The 18003-nt window shown below is 36.8% G+C and overlaps 1 protein-coding gene and 1 pseudogene across 1 annotated transcript; both read right to left on the bottom strand.

Annotated features, from left to right (window-relative positions):
- Positions 1–2200: 2200 nt before the first annotated feature.
- Positions 2201–4472, bottom strand: LOC145572417 (uncharacterized; annotated as a pseudogene).
- Positions 4473–5618: 1146 nt separating this feature from the next.
- Positions 5619–8720, bottom strand: LOC145572418 (nicotinate N-methyltransferase 1-like). Its single transcript, XM_081631392.1, has 3 exons — positions 7821–8720; positions 7396–7460; positions 5619–6166 (listed from the first exon to the last, which is right to left on the bottom strand). Exons 1-3 carry the CDS (start codon positions 8608–8610, stop codon positions 5867–5869), a joined length of 1155 nt encoding a protein of 384 aa, XP_081487518.1. The 5' UTR covers positions 8611–8720; the 3' UTR covers positions 5619–5866.
- Between the last annotated feature and the right edge of the window lie 9283 nt (positions 8721–18003).

Consider the following 18003-nt stretch of genomic DNA (forward strand, 5'->3'; position numbering starts at 1 on the left):
CTGTAGAATTTTCCCTTCAACTTTAAGGGAATGCTGCGGTCGCATAGCACTCCCGTGGCCGCTCTCCATTTAAGCCACCCTGACTTAATCCTGTGGGTCACGTCTTGATCAATGTCACCATTCTTCTGGATGATCGACCCTAGGTACTTAAAACATTCACTCATGGTCAAATCCTTTCCATCCAAACTCACCACTTCATTGCTTGTCCCCCTCTGAGTGCCAAAACGACATACCAAATATTCAGTCTTACTCCGACTTAGCTTAAACCCTCTAGATTCCAACCTTTGCCTCCATTGCTCCAACTTGACATTAACCCCATCCTTAGTCTCATCCACCAAAACGATATCATCTGCGAACAGCATACACCATGGAACCTCATCTTGAATTGGTCTAGTTAATTCGTCTAGAACCGTTGCAAAAAGAAAAGGGCTTAATGCAGACCCTTGATGCAATCCGATTGTAATAGGGAAATCTTTTGTCAACCCTCCGCATGTCCTCACATTTGTTGACACATCCCGATACATATCCTTAACTAGGTCTACATACCTTCGTGGGATACCTTTCTTCAACATTGCCCACCAAAGTATCTCTCTTGGCACCTTGTCATATGCCTTCTCTAAATCAATAAAGACCATATGAAGATCTTTCTTCTTTACCCTATAAAACTCCATCATTTGTCTTATCAAATGGATTGCCTCCATAGTAGATCTCCCAGGCATAAAACCAAATTGGTTATCTGAAATGCTTGTGCATGCCCTCAACCTTTGTTCAATCACCCTTTCCCACAACTTCATAGTATGGCTCATAAGCTTAATTCCTCGATAGTTAGAACAATCTTGAGCGTCTCCTTTGTTTTTATAAACCGGGACCAAGGTGCTCTTCCTCCAATCTTGTGGGATCCTTGTAGCCGTCCATATCTTGTTGAAAAGGTTTGTTAACCAATCAATACCAATCTTACCCAAACACCTCCACACCTCTATCGGTACCCCATCAGGGTCAACCGCCTTCTTAGGTTTCATCTTCCTCAGTGCAATCTCCACCTCTACTCTCCTAATCCTTCGCACATACTCCATGTTGATTTCTTCATCACTCATAGAGGTATCTCCTATCACAACTCCATTACTTCCATTAAATAATTCATCGAAGTACCCCTTCCACCTGTCCTTGATGCCCTCCTCTTGCACTAGGACCATTTGGTTCTTATCTTTGACACACTTCACCATGCCAATATCCTTCCTTGCCTCTTGTCTTCTCTTTGCCATCTTATAAATGATCCTTTCTCCCTCCTTGGAATCAAGCTTTTCATAAACCTCCTGATATGCCTTTTCTTTTGCTTGGCGAACAGCTGCCTTTGCCTTACTCTTAGCCTCCTTATACGCTGCAAAGGTTTCATCACTCCTACATTTTCCTAAGGCTTGATAGCATTCCCTTTTTTGCTTAATTACTGCTTTCACCTCTTCATTCCACCACGAAGTATCTGATACAACTCTATAATCTATTAATTACTCACCATGATCAGGAGGGAAAGTGCATGTCTTATACATGAATTAGTAATTAGTAATATCAGGAATTATAGCCTCAACACTTATAGTTTCACTCTTGGTATGGAAGAAAGCATAACCACGGAAACAAAGGGTCGGGGAGGGGGGAGGGGGGCAAGGGGCAATATAAATAGAAGACACATGCCAAGAGTGACAAGTATTAAAAGCTTGATGCAACAATTACTGAAAGAAAAAAAAATGATACATGATATTATTGGCAAGCCTCCAAATGCAATACTCCACTAATGTTAAAAAAAAAAAAAAAAAAAAGGTGTGAACCATAATCATAAAGTTCAAATTTCAACTTCAGTACTACACAATACAAGTAATATAGTAACATCGTAATATCATATATATAACTATAGATAGTCGGAGAAGCAGAATCAATCACCAATTACATACTACTAAAAGCGAATTTAAGAGATACTTGTCAATGTGTTATTAAAAAAGTTCCCGCCAAAATTACTTTCTAAAAAAAATATTATTACATTAAAAAAAAGATTGCATTTAGATTATGAGTTTTATTTTATATAAAATCTAAAGCAAACTTTCTAAAATATCGATTTGTACGTTATAACTATCACATATTTAAATATTTTCTCTCTCATGTTTTTATTGTTTTAATACGAACTGTATTTCGTACGGTTTAATACTGATCAATCAATTTAGTTTTTTAATATCTAATTATATTTTCATTATAATTAGTCAATATCTGTGCATTGCACGGGGTTTCACCTCGTCTAAACATAAACCATAATTTAAAATTATCAAAAGCCAAATACCTTACAATTCATATCTCAAAATACTTACGAAGCAAAGCCTTGTCTGAATCGCTAACAGCATGATCAGTAATGAAGCTGAGAAATGAAGAAGCCGTGTGAGCATCCGCAGCAAACCCTTTATTTCTCATGGTACTGACTAGTTCCAATGCCCTACTGACATCCTTGCCATAAAGATAGTGTTGTAGGTACACTCATCAGGTGAACACCCTTTGTCCTCCATTTCCTCTACAAGACTAGTAGCTTCATCAAGCAAACCCTCTTTGCAATATCCTTTTACAATTATATTATAACTGAATACATTGGGCTGTAAGCACTTCGCGGGCAGAGAAGTGAAAATATCCACCGCTTCTCTAAGGCGATTAGCTTCACACAAACCATCCATTAGGATATTGTATGTAATAATATCAGGGACCACTCCAGTATTCTTCATTTCCTTCATTAATGCAATTGCCTCATCTATTTGTGCATTCTTACACATGCCATGAACCAATGAATTCCAAGTTATTACATCTGGCTTTAGTCCATGAACTTCCATTTCTTTGAAAAACTGGTGTGCAAGCTTGAGCTGATTGTCTTTGCACAAAGCATCTATAAGAGTGTTGTACGTGATATCATTAGGGGTCAATCCGTTATAATACATCTCTTGGAGCAGACAAAGAGATTTGTCAATCTTTTTAGACTTGCAATAGCCATTGGTTAAGCTGCTGTAAGTAACTATATCAGGTTTGCAGCCATTTTAAACTATCAAATCCAGAAGATTTTCTGCCTCATCCATCTCACCGCGTAAACAATATCCATCTAACAAAGTGTTGTAAGTGATGATATCGGGAACAAATACTCTCTCAGTCATGTGAACAAAAATGTCCTGTGCTTCACCAACCTTGCCATATTTACAATACATATCCATCAACATGTTGTAGGTCTCAATGGTAGGAGTTATGTTGTTCCTCAGAATCACAGTGAGCATTTCTTGAGCCTCCTTCTGTTGCCCTAAAGTGCACATACCTCGAATTATGGTATTATAGGTGATAACATTAGGGGAAATTCCCTTGACTTTCATCTCCTTGAAAAGATGGAGAGCCTCAGGTAATACTGGTCTTTACAGAGACTATCAATCATAGTGCTATAAATGACAACATTAGGCATACAATGTCCATAAGACTCCATATTTCTAAGAAGTTTGAGAGCAGCGGCGTTATCACCGGACCTACAAAGACCTTTGAAGATAGAAGACTAATGTGGATTGGAGGCCAAGCTTGAGAATTTTATCCAACAAATGAACAGCTTTGTCCAACTGATTAGTATGAATGAAGCCGTTGATGAGAGTAGTAAAGGTGACAATATTAGGTTGAAAACCAAGTTTAATAATGTTAGCGAGAACAGAGAACCCCAAATCAACAAAGTTCAAACGACAGTAGCAATTAGCAAGGATGGTAAGGGAGTAATCATTTGGGCGAAGACTCAAGAACTGGAGTTGTCTGTAAAGCAAAATGACAGTGGAGAAAGGAGGGTTGGGTTTAATCTTGGACATGGCACTCAATAACATACAGAAATCAATGATACAAGGAAGAGGTCGTATCGATTTCATATGGTGGAAATGGGAAAGGGGGATTTCAACATTAGTAAACCCTAATTTGGATTGTTGTCTAACAAATTTCAGAAATAATTTGGGGTCGTCATCATCAACATCAACATCAACAGCAAGGAATTTAGAGCAATTGGAAAAACAACGAAATCCAAGTAGAGAGGTGAAGAAATTATAATAATAATTGCAGTAAAGAAGATTACCAGATTTTGTCGCCATCTTCATCATTGCTCAGAGTATCAGAAAGACGGAGTAATTCCTCACTTTCTCACTCGGATTGTAGCCTTATTTTGTGTATGTTTTCTCCGTAGTAAAAAAGAATAAAAAATAAAAATACAAAAAACGGTTACAGTCATCAAAGATCAACGGCCAGCTCACTCCATTTCTTCACAGTTTTTTTTATCAGTTTTGAGAGCTAGGGGGAAGGAATAAGGGATCCCGTCAATTTTCGACCTGGTCCGTAAACTCGACCCGTACTCGATCCGTTTTTCTGAGTCTTGAATAAAAAAAATTGACTCATAACCCGATTTGACTGTTGTTTAACCCACAAAATTTGCGAATCAAACCCGACCCGTCAACCAATAATATGAGGGTTTTTTTTTTTATTTTTTTTTTATTTTTTTTAAGTATAGTTTTGTACAACTGTAGTATTATACACATATACATACCATCAACATTCTAATATACATAATATTTTATAACTAACAACCTTAACATTTTATTACTTATACAATCTAAATTTGCTTTATTTTCTCAAAGAATTGTAAATTTGATTTAAGTAATAGTATGTTTTTAATTAGTTTAATATTCTTGTATGATATTGTGATTACAAAAACAATTATAACGTTATTAATGTTATCTTAATGCATTATCCTTTGAAGCTAAGACTTAATTAAGACATTATGAGAATAATTTTTAAAAATTGTTTGAAGTATATAATATTTTTAGAAATAAATGTTAATTATATCGAGTTTCTCACGAGTTTTCGAGTCGAGTAGTGGCTTGCTCGACTCGACTCATTAGAGTTCCAAATCGAACTTATTCGACTTGAGTGTTGACCGAATATTGACCGAGTAGTCCACGAGTTATCTCGTCTCATAAGCAGCCTATAAAAACTCACGATGATATTTCAAATTCAAATGTTCTCTAAAAAAAAAAAGTTTTGATGATGAACACAAAAAAGAAATCTATTACTGGGCCCCTCACTAAACTTCACCTGACCAAAATCTAAACCAACACCACACTCCCCTACACCTCATGGCATCACTAAGTATCAGGCACCCACTTGCGCACCACCAAAGCTCTCCTATGCTACCCCCATTTGCCACCATTTAAAATGCAAACACTTCGTATAACAAAGAAAATCCTTCTCAAATCATAAGCTTAACTTTTAACACCCATAAATCGAGTTAATGACTCTAGTATCCAAACCCAAGTGTGACTCGCCAACTCTGCACTCTCAAGGGATATTATTGAGAACACAACTACTCCTGGGCTATAATTTATAACAGAATGTTAAAGACTACTTCTCTGTACTTCATCTACTAGGGGTAAAATTAACTATTGTTCGATACTCTGTAGTTAATTTAAGTTGTCTCAACAAAATTTTTTGTTCGTTCACTTTGATTAATTGCAAGTCGTGTTCTTAAGTCCCCAATCAGATTAGTTCTGCACGATAAGTCGATAACAAGTATAGAAACAATACAGAAGTGAAAATAAAATTCAGACCCAAAATAAATTGCATAAAAGGCACTAAATTCATACATTTCACATTGTATACATAAACTGGGAGTGTGATAGAGCCAACTAATCAAGGGACCAATGCTCCAATAGTGCTATGAAAAGATTTATGACTAATGAAGAGGATGACAATACATCTGGTCTATTATTTAGGCAGTTCCACTGTGTACGTAACATCTCTTAACATGAAATGTAACCCCAATTACCTATTGCAAGAATCATTTTTGGAATTCAAGGACGGTGAAGAAGTAGTCAATGTGTACTGCCCTGAAATGTGGAAAACCTGCAGAGATTCCGAGCTGTCGGTACTCTTCTTCCATCCTGTGCCTGCCTTTAGCCCCATAGATTGTCATGACAAATATGTCTCCAGAAAGAAGAGCCCGTGTCCGATGACTGTCATCTGAAGTATCAGGTAACACGGGCTCACAGGCAATCAATTTCCCTCCTGCAGGAAGAGCCTCGTAACAGTTTTTCATGATCAGCTTGATTTCATCGTCACTCCATGTTGTTAGTACCCACTGCACAACATTAGCTTATGCCATATTCATATTCCAGGCCAAGTTTGATCCAAATTAGGAGTATCTTGCTTAAAGCAGGTTATATCATGCCGAAACAAGGATCATATATGTGCATTCTGGTGCATCAATCGCTTAAAGCAGGTTATATCATGCCGAAACAAGGATCATATATGTATATTTATTAAAGGGAGCAGGCAAAACTATCAATTTACAGAGTAGGTGAGTTTGTACAAACACTAAAATTCAGAAACCAAATCATACAACAACAGAAATTTGGTGCCTTTTCATGGAATAAGCTAAATTAGAAATATAAGAACAGTCAAAATTAGAAATATAAGAACAGTCAAATAAGTTAATCACCGCTATATCCTATATCACAATATTTTATACAGATTTTTGGTCCTCATTCCTACATCATGAACTCACCACTTCTACCATCAAAACTAGCAGCCGCAAAGATAAGATATTAAAAGGCAATAGTTCCAACCAAAACATGTGATACTTCGCTAGATTTTCATTTTTCTAGTCTCATTATGTCAGATACTAAACAGTAAGATTTAAATAATGCAGGCAGTGTAAGTTTAAGCATCTAGTTCACCAACGCTGCTGTCAAACAAACTAGTTACACACTTACACTACATGTTATGTCAAATCGAATATCCTATTTTGATTGTAAACGATAATATCCAAGTTTATAACATCACTACACCAAACAGCCAAAAGATTCCATATATGTTGGTTGAACTCAAGGATTAAAGAGCAAATAGCTTTATAGCTAATAGGCCAAGCAGAATGTTAGCAAATGGCATCACCCTCACAGAACTAGACTCGTTTATAAAGAATTCCTTCTACCATGGATACATTGGCGAAACTCCATAGTCTATGATAAATCAAGAGTACGAGAATTATCCTACAATTAGACATCTTACATTTTTCCTATTGTTATTTTTTGAGGAAGTAGATCAACCACAATAAACATACATAAACAGCACACCCTATAGTTAAGCAGTCCCCAAGACCCCAACAGTTTAAAAAGCTTGTCTCTTTCACAAATTGTTCATACCATGGACCTCACTAATATGCACACGTCTAATTTCAATATTAAATGTTGCAAGGACCATGTAATAGAGGTAGACAACTCATGTCAACAAATTTGTATAGATGGAGAAAATTATACAAAACGGATTTTAGTAGTCTGTAAAAAAGAGGTCCAAGGGCAGAATTGATACCTTCATGAAGATTGCATCACCCGAAGGAATCGACTTGAACATGTCTCCACCAACATGCTTCACACCTACAAACTCACAAGTCACAATTAACAATTATCACTTCTTTCGTCGCTTTAATATAGTTACAAACACCATTATGATAAAGTGTAACTATAATGTATAATCCCTTCTTAACACTGCACTATGACACTAAATTTACTTTTTGTGATCAGTAACCCGAAATCGAACTAAATGATTCTATCATTTGATTATGACTCAAATGACTCCTTCAACAAATCAATTTGTCAATGATTCTATCATTTGATTACGACTCAAATGACTCCTTCAACAAATCAATTTGTCACATACATTTATGTACCATGATTAAGACTAATTATCAATTTTTTAGTTTCTATCAATTCAAAGGCTAAAATTAGAGAACCAACCTGGGATTTGAGGAGCTTGAGCAACAACTTCAGGAAGTTCAAAGTTAATCCCTTCTTTTATACAACTATACTTGCTCATAATCATCTTCAAACAATCACCAGCACTCCCACCCACATCCACCAATCTCACCACCCCATCAAACCCATCATACCCACCACCAACAACCGCCTTCATAAACGGTACCGACACCCCGGCCATTGCCCGTTGCATCAGCTCATTCATCTCATCATTCCTCCCGTAGTAATCATACGCCGGCTCCCCATTCGCAACCTCGAACGGAGTCTTCGACGTAGGCCCCACCACCGCATGATCCACCAACGTCCACGCCCGCACCAACGCATCCTGGTGGTGCTGCAGCACATACTCCCCGTACGACAACCCATCACCACCACCGCCGTCGCCTCCACCACCTCCACCGCCGCCGGGGACCAAAGTCCGGCCAACGTCCGTCAAAGAATATCGCCGGAGACCGTCGCCGGCTAGCGGTGGATGCTCGGAAAACACGCCGTAGGTGGTGAGAAGGCGGAGGAGGCGGCCGAGATTATCAGCATCGGCGTGGGGGTTGTTGGGGAGGATAAGAGGGATGATCTCGGCGGCGGTGAGAGGGGTGTTGGCGCCGGATGACCAGATTGCGGCGGGCACTTTGAGTTGTATAACGGCGTTTAATGCCATGGGGATACTTATCATGTTAGCTAGCTCCATGATTTTTAGTCTTGCTTCGTTCCGAGTCTCGGATGTTTCATCAATCTCCGGCTGTACTGCGGTGGTTGTGGGTTTTTCAGGCGACATTATCTCTTTTGTTAACTACTCCGTATGATTTCGTGGGAAATACTGGAAATAGTGTAGGAGGAAGATGTGAAAATGGAATATTACTAATGAACGAAGAAAGAGATTCATTAGATGAGATGATGTAAACAGAAAGATTTTAAGATTTTCGCTCGTGTGAGATGTGGTAATCAAAACAAAATGTTGGGCCTCTGTGTCAGATGGTCAGCCAATAGATGTCACGGATTTACAGTTGATAGTAAAGGTGGGCACGGGCCGTGCCGGCACGCGGGCGGCACGGGCCCAGCACGACTCCGGCACGGCGGCCCACCTGTGGGCCGTGGGCCGTGCCGTGAACAAAAATCCTGGGTCTGGCACGGGCACGGCCCGTGGCACGGCGGGTGGCACGGTGGCCGGCACGCTGGCACGACCCGCCGGCACGGCACGTGGCACGGCCCGGCACGAAGCCAGGCAAGGCACGGCACGGCCCGTGCCTTATGGCCGTTGGAAAGTAGCCGTTTATGGCCGTTTTCCAACAGCTTTTAAACGGCTACTTTTCCACCCAATTGCCCACCCAAATCCCCTATAAATACCTCATATTTTCCTCCAAAATTTTCACAATTCAACTCATCTCTTCTCTCTTATTCTCTAATTTTCTTACTCCCAAATTCTCAATTCTCAAATTCCTACAAATCATACAATCTTCCTCTCTTTTGTGAAAAGAAAAAAAAAATTCCTACTCTCTTATAAATTTTACATTTTTACTATTATTACTTTTATTAGTCTACTACCAAAAAAAAAAAAAAAAAAAAATTGTTATATTTACATTCGGGAAATTAAAAATTCGGGAAATTATAAGTTCGAGAAATTATAAATTTGGGAAAGCATTGAAGCGTCATTGTAAGATCTAACTCAACTTTATTTTAATTTGTTATTGTTATTGTTATTATTATTGTTATTATTATTATTATTATTATTATTATTATTATTATTATTGTTATTATTATTATTATTATTGTATTCTTGGAACTACTTAATTATATAAAAATTACTTTCTATTTTAATTGTGGGTTATTTGGATTGTTGAAATCTGTCTAAGGCGGGATTTGGGCTCTGGACAACGTCGATCCTAACCTCTCCTACCTGGGATCTCATTGATCCAAGTAATCTACTATTATTATAATTATTTTTGAAAATTTAATTTATATAAAAACTACTTACTAATTAATTCTCATTGATCTAATTGTTGTTAATTGTTACTTTGTTATTGTTAGTTGTGTTATTATAATTAATTAATCATGGCATCAAACCAGAACGTTTCCTCCTCCTCTAGAAAAGCCAAGTCAAAACGTAGGGAATCACCAAACCCAAACACTTCAATGTCTATGCCCTCCCCCCCCCCCCTAACATGCCATTTCCCTCTTCTAACATGCCCTTTCCAAACACTTCCACCCCTTTCTTTCATCCCCAAAACACGGGAGGGCAAGAACAAATGGATGATATGGCTGCTTGGACCCAATTTCAACAAACCCATTTTCAACAATATGAATTTCCTTTTCCTCCTCCTCCTCCTCCTTCCCAAGGTAGCCAAACACAAGCCTCCGGGTCGAGTGAACCATCCACCCAAAATCCTAACATATTAGAGTGGTGTACCGAAGAGGATTTTGCTCAAACCAAAAGAAAGAGTGAATGTTGGGCACATTATCTGTAACACCCCAATAATTCTCTCTTTAAACCTGTGAGGACCCTGAACAATATACAAGAGAATTACTGGCGTGCTACCGCCACGTGTTCAAACGTTAAGGCTTTATCAGAAAATAGCAGCGGAAAAACTAAATCAGTTATAAATAAGTTTCAAAACCAACGAATGAAACCAAATTAAGTCATACAACTTGGAACCATTAAGGCCCTTATTCAAAACCCAATAAAAGTAGTAAGTGATTAAATTCAGTGTTCAAATAAATTCAAACCCAAAAGAAATAGTGTCGAATAAAATCGAATTAAAATAAATTCAAACTTGCAAAAGAAATAAAATGCAAACAACCAACTCTCTACTCAAGATCCCACAACCCTGATGAATGCTGCATGTGTAAGAACCTGTGGTAATTCTGCTCCCCAATATTACAAGTGTAAAAATTGGATCGTCACAGGGTCATTGAAAGGCGAAGGCCATGACCAAAGAAAGACACACAAAGCACGCAATCAGCAAAGCTGAGTACATACAAGCTGCAAAATAAATTAAGAAATCCATAACATGCTACTTATAATCAATCATCATGCATCATTAAATTATAGACTCAACACACGACTCAACTATTTATATTACTAAGACTCCATTAATTAATAATAGGTAAATCATTATTTTTATTCATTGGATTACGCAATAGACAAGGTTGTCCAACCCATGCTCCATTTGGAACATCAATAAAAGAAAAACCCCATGCCTCCTTTCGGAAACATCAATAAACATCCAACGACCACGGGCGCGACTCCGTGACCGTAGTTAGTATGAGATCTCACCTAACTCCTAGTTTTGAAAAATATTTGAAATAAGAAACTCGTAGATCAGACGGCCTCGAGAAAAGTACACGGCTAATACCCCATGTACCCCAACCCCTGATTGTCATTACTCCAGAAGTGCACCAATCCAGAGTTTTATTGCTCATCCATCTTGCACTTTACGTGATTTACAGGTTTAGACTTGGTGATGACTCATATGCATAACAATACAATCAATCCAATATCAATTCAATCAAGTAAAACAACTTTTCAATTTCAATTCTTGATTTATTAGTGGCAAGCAACATTTATTATTTATTCCTTTACTACCTCGGTGTATAAACACCTTGAGTGCATAAGGCACCCCAAAACCTCAACCTCGTCTTAGAAGACTTAAATTCTTCCTTTACTCATCCTGCTTGCATAATCATGAATGAGTAATAAATTAATCATTACACCAATCATATACCTTTGCCTCTAAGCGCACCTTGCATAATTAGAGCACAAATAATACTTGCAATATAAAATAGTGCACGTCATACGAAATTCACAATGTATAACCAAACAATTTAACTCAGTCATCCCTATACATGATACTAAGTTCTCGATCCGTCGTCCTTAAACATGCACCTAAAAGAAAGGTTTCGTAACTTGTACGTACCTTGAGCAAACGAATTGGTATGCCACTTTACTAACTAGAAATCACCTTCAATAAACTCCTCTCCTAAGTCAAATAATAACATCTCAATCAATACCCAATCAATCAAATTTACAGCAATACTAACTTACTTTAAAACCTTCAAAATCCAAATCAAACAACACTTTAAAATCTTCCCTTTAGTTAAAATTAAAGGCTTATATATAGTTCTTTAAATTTTCTTCGTAAAAACCTTAAAATACACTCTTATACATGAAATTACAGCAAGTTCAAAGTCTAATAAAAATCTAAAAATTATATAAAAACCCCTAAAAATCTCCCTTTTAATAGGTAATCACACCCTTTTATTAAAATCACAATTATACTACTTTAAATAAAATTCCAGCATTTTAAACTAATCGAAAACCACTTCAAAACTTCATCAAAATACATCTTTATACTTGAGTTATCCATAGAAAAATTAAATTATCTCTTACCCTTTAAACTCAAGGATAAAATTTTAAAAAACTTCGTTAAAAACCAAAAACTGCCCGAAAATCATAATTAGAGGCTGAATTTGGCCACGAGAGGGTGGTGCTCACTACCAAAGGTAGTGAGTCTTTCTTAAAATGTTGTTTTCACATGGAAAACACTACTTTTTTGTCAAAATCGGATGAGTTTAGAACCTGATCGGGATTAAAACGGGATTAATATTAACGAACGAAAATCTAAAAATTAAAACACGAATCTATGTGTTCAAAATAATCTGGAATTAATTTAAACTAATCAGTAGTTATAATCACCAAAATTTCAAAACATCATTACTATCAAATCCCTAAATCAATTGTTCATAAAAACCCTAAAATCATGATTTTCAATAAATTGAAACCCTAGGTTTATAATTCATAAAATATGAAATTTATAACATAAATATAATCTAAAATTTATAATCTTTATACCATTAAAATATAATTTGATACTAAAAATATAATCTTTATACTAAAATCAAAACCCAAAACAATTAAATTAACATTAAGCAAAATAATGAAACAAAGGAGGATGAAAATAAGACTAACCTTTTTGTGTGGGAAATTTTTGGAGATTCATGGGGTATTTATAGGAGAGAATTATTGTAGGGTAAAAAGAAAGATTGGGCCTCATAAAAATAATGGGTCGATTAAGTAAACAAATGGGTTAGGCTTGTGTGATTGGACATAAATTGTAGAATAAAGGTGCATAAAATAATTTGTTCAAATAATTTTCGACCCAGATTAATAATTTGAAACTTTTAAAATTAAATTATGAAAAATAACAAATAAATATTATAAATAAAATAAATTTTCATTTATAAAATATTTAAAAATACGGGGGATTACATTATCAATTAAGTAAAGATGGAAAAAAAATGCAAGTGTCGGACTTGTGGTAAAATTTTCTCGGCCGATACCAAGGGAGGGACAGGACACCTTACTAGACATACAAAAAAATGTGGTGGACCATCTAGTGATCCAACCCAACCTAAAATTTCTCAATTCCATCCACAAGGTTTCATTTACAATTACGAGAGAGATAGGGATGAACTTGGGAGAATGATTGTACATGCAGAACAACCTTTTCTTTTCGCCGAAAATGATGCCTTCAACAACTATATTAACCGAGCACTACAACCAAAACACAAAAAAATCTCCCGAAAAACCGTTCGATCTGCTGCCATGAAGACTTATCTAGAGTACAAATTGAAATTAGTAAATGAATTAGCTAATCTTCCTAGTAGAGTTTCTTTAACCGCCGATGCATGGGATGGTGGGTACGGACTTCACTATTTATGTGTTACTTGTCATTGGTTAGATAATGAGTGGATGTTACAAAAACGCATCATTCATTTCAAAATGCTTGAATACCCTCATACCGGTCTTAACATTTCACATCATTTAATGGAAGCTATTGATGCATATAGTCTTAGGGATAAAATCATGTCTATGACTTTCGATAATGCAACTTCTATGACATATAGTGCGAATTTGGTCAAATCCCAATTGAACGATGTTATATTAGATGGAGATGCACTTCATGTTAGATGCATTTGTCATGTTCTTAACTTGTGTGTGAAGGATGGAACACAAGCAATTGGTCCATTTTATCACAAAATAAGGAATGCTATTTGCACTATTAATAGCTCTAACATGAGATATCAAGAATGGAAAGGTTTTTGCAGGCAACAACGGATAAAAACCATAAAAATAGCACCGGATTGTCCAACTAGGTGGAACTCCACCTATGAAATGTTGAGTCGGGCAATCGAGTACAAGGTTCATTTAACACTTTTTTATAATATGAAATTTCCACAAAATGCTTTACTTGAAGATGATTGGGCTAATTGTGAAAAATATATGCAGTTTTTACAATTACTATATGGTATGACACATTGTTTTTCTTCTGTATATAATCCTTGTGCTCATTCTTTTCTTAGCAATGCATGTTTACTTGCACAACTTTTTGCGGAACACCGATCACAACATGTTTATCGTGGATATCTTCCATCCATGGAGGATAAATGGCGTAAATATTACACCGATATTCCTATGATTTATATTTTTGCTTCTATTTTAGATCCTAGACAAAAATATGATGGCACCTTTTTATTAATTGATATTTATTATAGTAACATGAATTTTGAAGATGATGTTGAAACTTTTAAGAATAAGGTGACGGATGAGTTTTTTAATTTATATAATGTTTATGAAAGTAAATATGGAACCGTGTCTCGATTTGCCCCTTCTCAAACATCCAAAAATGTAAGTAAACGGGCCAAAGGTTTATTTGCACAAGCTGCTAACTTGATGTCTAAGTATTCAGGTACAGAATCATCATCATCTAGGAGAACACAAAGCGATGTTTCGGAGTTGCAAATGTACTTAAGTTACGACTTCATGAAAGGCATGGACGATGAAGAGAAGTTTGGCCTCGACATCCTCGATTGGTGGAAATCACAAGCCGTGAAACATCCAATTTTGTCGGCAATGGCTCGTGATATTTTTGCTATCCAAGTCTCCTCCGTTGCTTCCGAAAGAGCTTTTAGTGCGTCGGGAAGAGTTCTAGACGATAGAAGAACAAGACTAAAACCCGAAACACTTGAAATGTGTGTTTGCTTCAAGGATTGGTTGGATGCCGAAACTTGTTCTCAAGATCGTACTTATGCACAAAACGACGACGATGAAGGAACGTCGACTTCTTTTAGTTCTCATACTTCTCAATCCACTCAATTGGCGGATGAACTTGAACCTCTAGGAGACGAAGACGAAGATGAAGACGAAGGCGAAGACGAAGACGACCAATAATAATTACATGATTACATATTTACATTATACACTATTGTATTCTTTTTGTATTATCGAACTTTGTATTTCGTATAATAAATGAAGTTATTCAATATTCATACACTATTGTACGATTTTTAATTATCATTACTTATTTTGTAATTTTGTATTATTGAATTATCGTACATTCGTACCGGCTACCGTCATATAATAAAATAAGTTATTCTTCAATTTTTTGTGTTTTCGGATTATCGCACTAGTATTTTTTTTATTATATGCATTTTTGTTTTTAATTCGTTTTTTTAACATTTATTTTTTTTTTAAAAAAAAAAAATAAAATAAAGGTAGGCACGGTTTGGCCCGCGGCCCCGCACGGCACGGCCCGCTAGGCACGTGGGCCGTGCCGTGCCGTGGGCTGGGGTGTGCCAATTTCAGGCACGGCACGGCACGGCCCGCCGCGGAGCCGGCACGGCCAGGCACGGCCCGCGGCGGCACGGGCACGGCCCGTGCCCATGTTTAGTTGATAGTACAATTTATCCAAAAAAGCCAAAAAAATATCTTGGTTAAAGAGCTTAAATTTGATTACAATACCGCCCTCTAAATTTATCGTCACTGCCATCATTTCAAGTAAATTGACAATTTTGTCCTTATTTTTTTTTTCCATTTTCATTCTTTAACATTAGTCTATCAACCACAACCGTATCAACCACCATCTTCTACACCGCACATCCACAACGACGGCGAAAGTCGACGAGAAATGGATGTTGATCAAGGTGGCTTGATGTAAAAAGAATCAAGGATCAACCGGAGCTCCACGGTAATCAATTTTGACCTCCGGTTACCGTCGACGTTAACCGGTTTTGGGCTTCGGTTACCATGGTCAACCGGAGGTCAAAACCAGTTACCGTCCACGGTACCCGGAGGCCAAAACCGGTTACCATGGACTGTAATCGGAGCCTGATTCAAAATTTGCTCAATTTTCTTAAAAAAAAATTTAAATATGGTGTGGCTGGTAACCGAAGGTGAAAACCGGTTGCCCACCACCGGTAACTAGAGGTGAAAACCGATTACCGGCTGCGGTCAACCGGACTTGGTCGTCGGTTACCGGTGTTGGCAACCGGTTTTCACCTCCGGTTACCAACCACTTATTTCATAAAAAAAAAAACAAACAAACAAATCGGAAACTACTTACCTCCTTTCCACCCATTCCGCCGTAGCCGTCGCCGCCGCCGATGTCTAAGTCCGCGCCGCCTCCACCGCCACTGCCTAAGCTCACCGCCAATTGCTTCCCGGTAAACCCCAAATATGTGGTTGTGGAGGTTGTGTAGTAAAAAAGGTGGGTGGTTGGTGTTTGAGGAGAGAGAAAAAAAAATAAGGGTGAAAGATGGGTTTGGGTTTAGTAAGGGAAAAATTGTCAGTTTGCTCGAAATGATGGCGGTGGCGATAAATTTGGACGGCGGTATTTAGCATTTCACGTTATAAATTCTAAACGCCAAAATTAAGGTACATGTATCTGTTTCGATGTGTAATGCTATATGTAGACCTTAGGATTATAAATAAGTATTTAATAATTTTTTTATTCGATACAATATTAATATAGGAATGCATGATAAAATCACGCGCAAATCAGTGTAATTAATGTTTAATGAGTATATTCATACTCCATATGCTTTTTTTTTTTTTTTTTTTTTTTTTTTTTTACTCTTCATATACTCCGTATAGCCCTAACTCTCTAAGGGATATGTATAGTATTTTTTATATTATAATAATGTAAAAGTTTTGTATAGAACAAACTCACGTGAATCCGGTCATATAAAGGGAAAAAAACTTGAGGAAAAATAGTTTTAATTGTTAGAAATTAGATAATAATAGTCAGATATTAGATTATAAATATCATAAATATCGAAAATTAGATAATAATGGTTAGATATTAGATTACACCTATCAGGTATTAGATTATAATTGTCAGATATTAGATCTTAATTGTCAGAAATTAGATTATAATGATCAGATATTAGATAATAAATATCAGAAATTACATTATAATTGTCAGTTCATATATATCAGATACTATGTTAGTTTTGCCAAAGCACAGACCCTCCGTTTCTCGGCCGCTAATTCGTCCGGTGTAGTACTGCACGCTGACAACGATGGGAAGACAGCGATTGAGGAGATAGAAAAGGAGACAAAGCAGAGAACAAAGCAGAAGGTAATATGGTATCTGCAATAGCAAGGAGAACAGGAGCAAAAAAAAAACAAAAAAGAAATTAGTAAAGTAATTTAGAAAAACCCACCATGTAAGTTTTAATAGGAAAGAGAAAGTTGGGGGTCCGTGAATTGGTTTTCTTCAATTATGAGAACTTGATGAATGAAGAACAAGGAGTATTTGGGTTCTTGAAATCTTGTTGAATTTAGAGAGTAATGGGGTTTGAGATAATCGAAACTTTTTCTGGGGGCAACTTCAAATGTTCTGTTTCATAATTCAGAGTGACGATAAGTTTGAAAAGCCAGAAAAGGTTTGGGCGGGGGGGGGGGGGGGGGTCGCCGGCACCGGGGGCTGCGAGGGAGAAGGTCGCTGGCAAGGACTGGACAGTGACAGTGGGTAGGGGATGGGAGTTTGCATTATAAATCGAATTCACGTAAAACGGACTCACACAAAATCTTTCTCTATAATAATTTTTAGAATTATGAAATTATTATTATTATTATTATCATTATTATTATTTTTGTCTTAGAGAATCACAAGATCATGTGATAAGAATCGATACTAGAGTCTCTTCAAATCAGAAGGAAAGCTCTAACCAATATTCCTTACATTCACAAAATCAGACAAAATGACAATATAGAATATGAAACGATAAAAAGAGAGTAATGCACTAGTTTTGGTGGCTGTTAATAATTAAAACTAGTTTTGGTTGCAAACGTAACAAATCCATCTTGTTAGGAGTACACAGTATGATTTTT

Source organism: Chenopodium album, chromosome 12, assembly GCF_948465745.1.
Source record: "Chenopodium album chromosome 12, dcCheAlbu1.1, whole genome shotgun sequence".
Classification (NCBI taxonomy): domain Eukaryota; kingdom Viridiplantae; phylum Streptophyta; class Magnoliopsida; order Caryophyllales; family Amaranthaceae; genus Chenopodium; species Chenopodium album.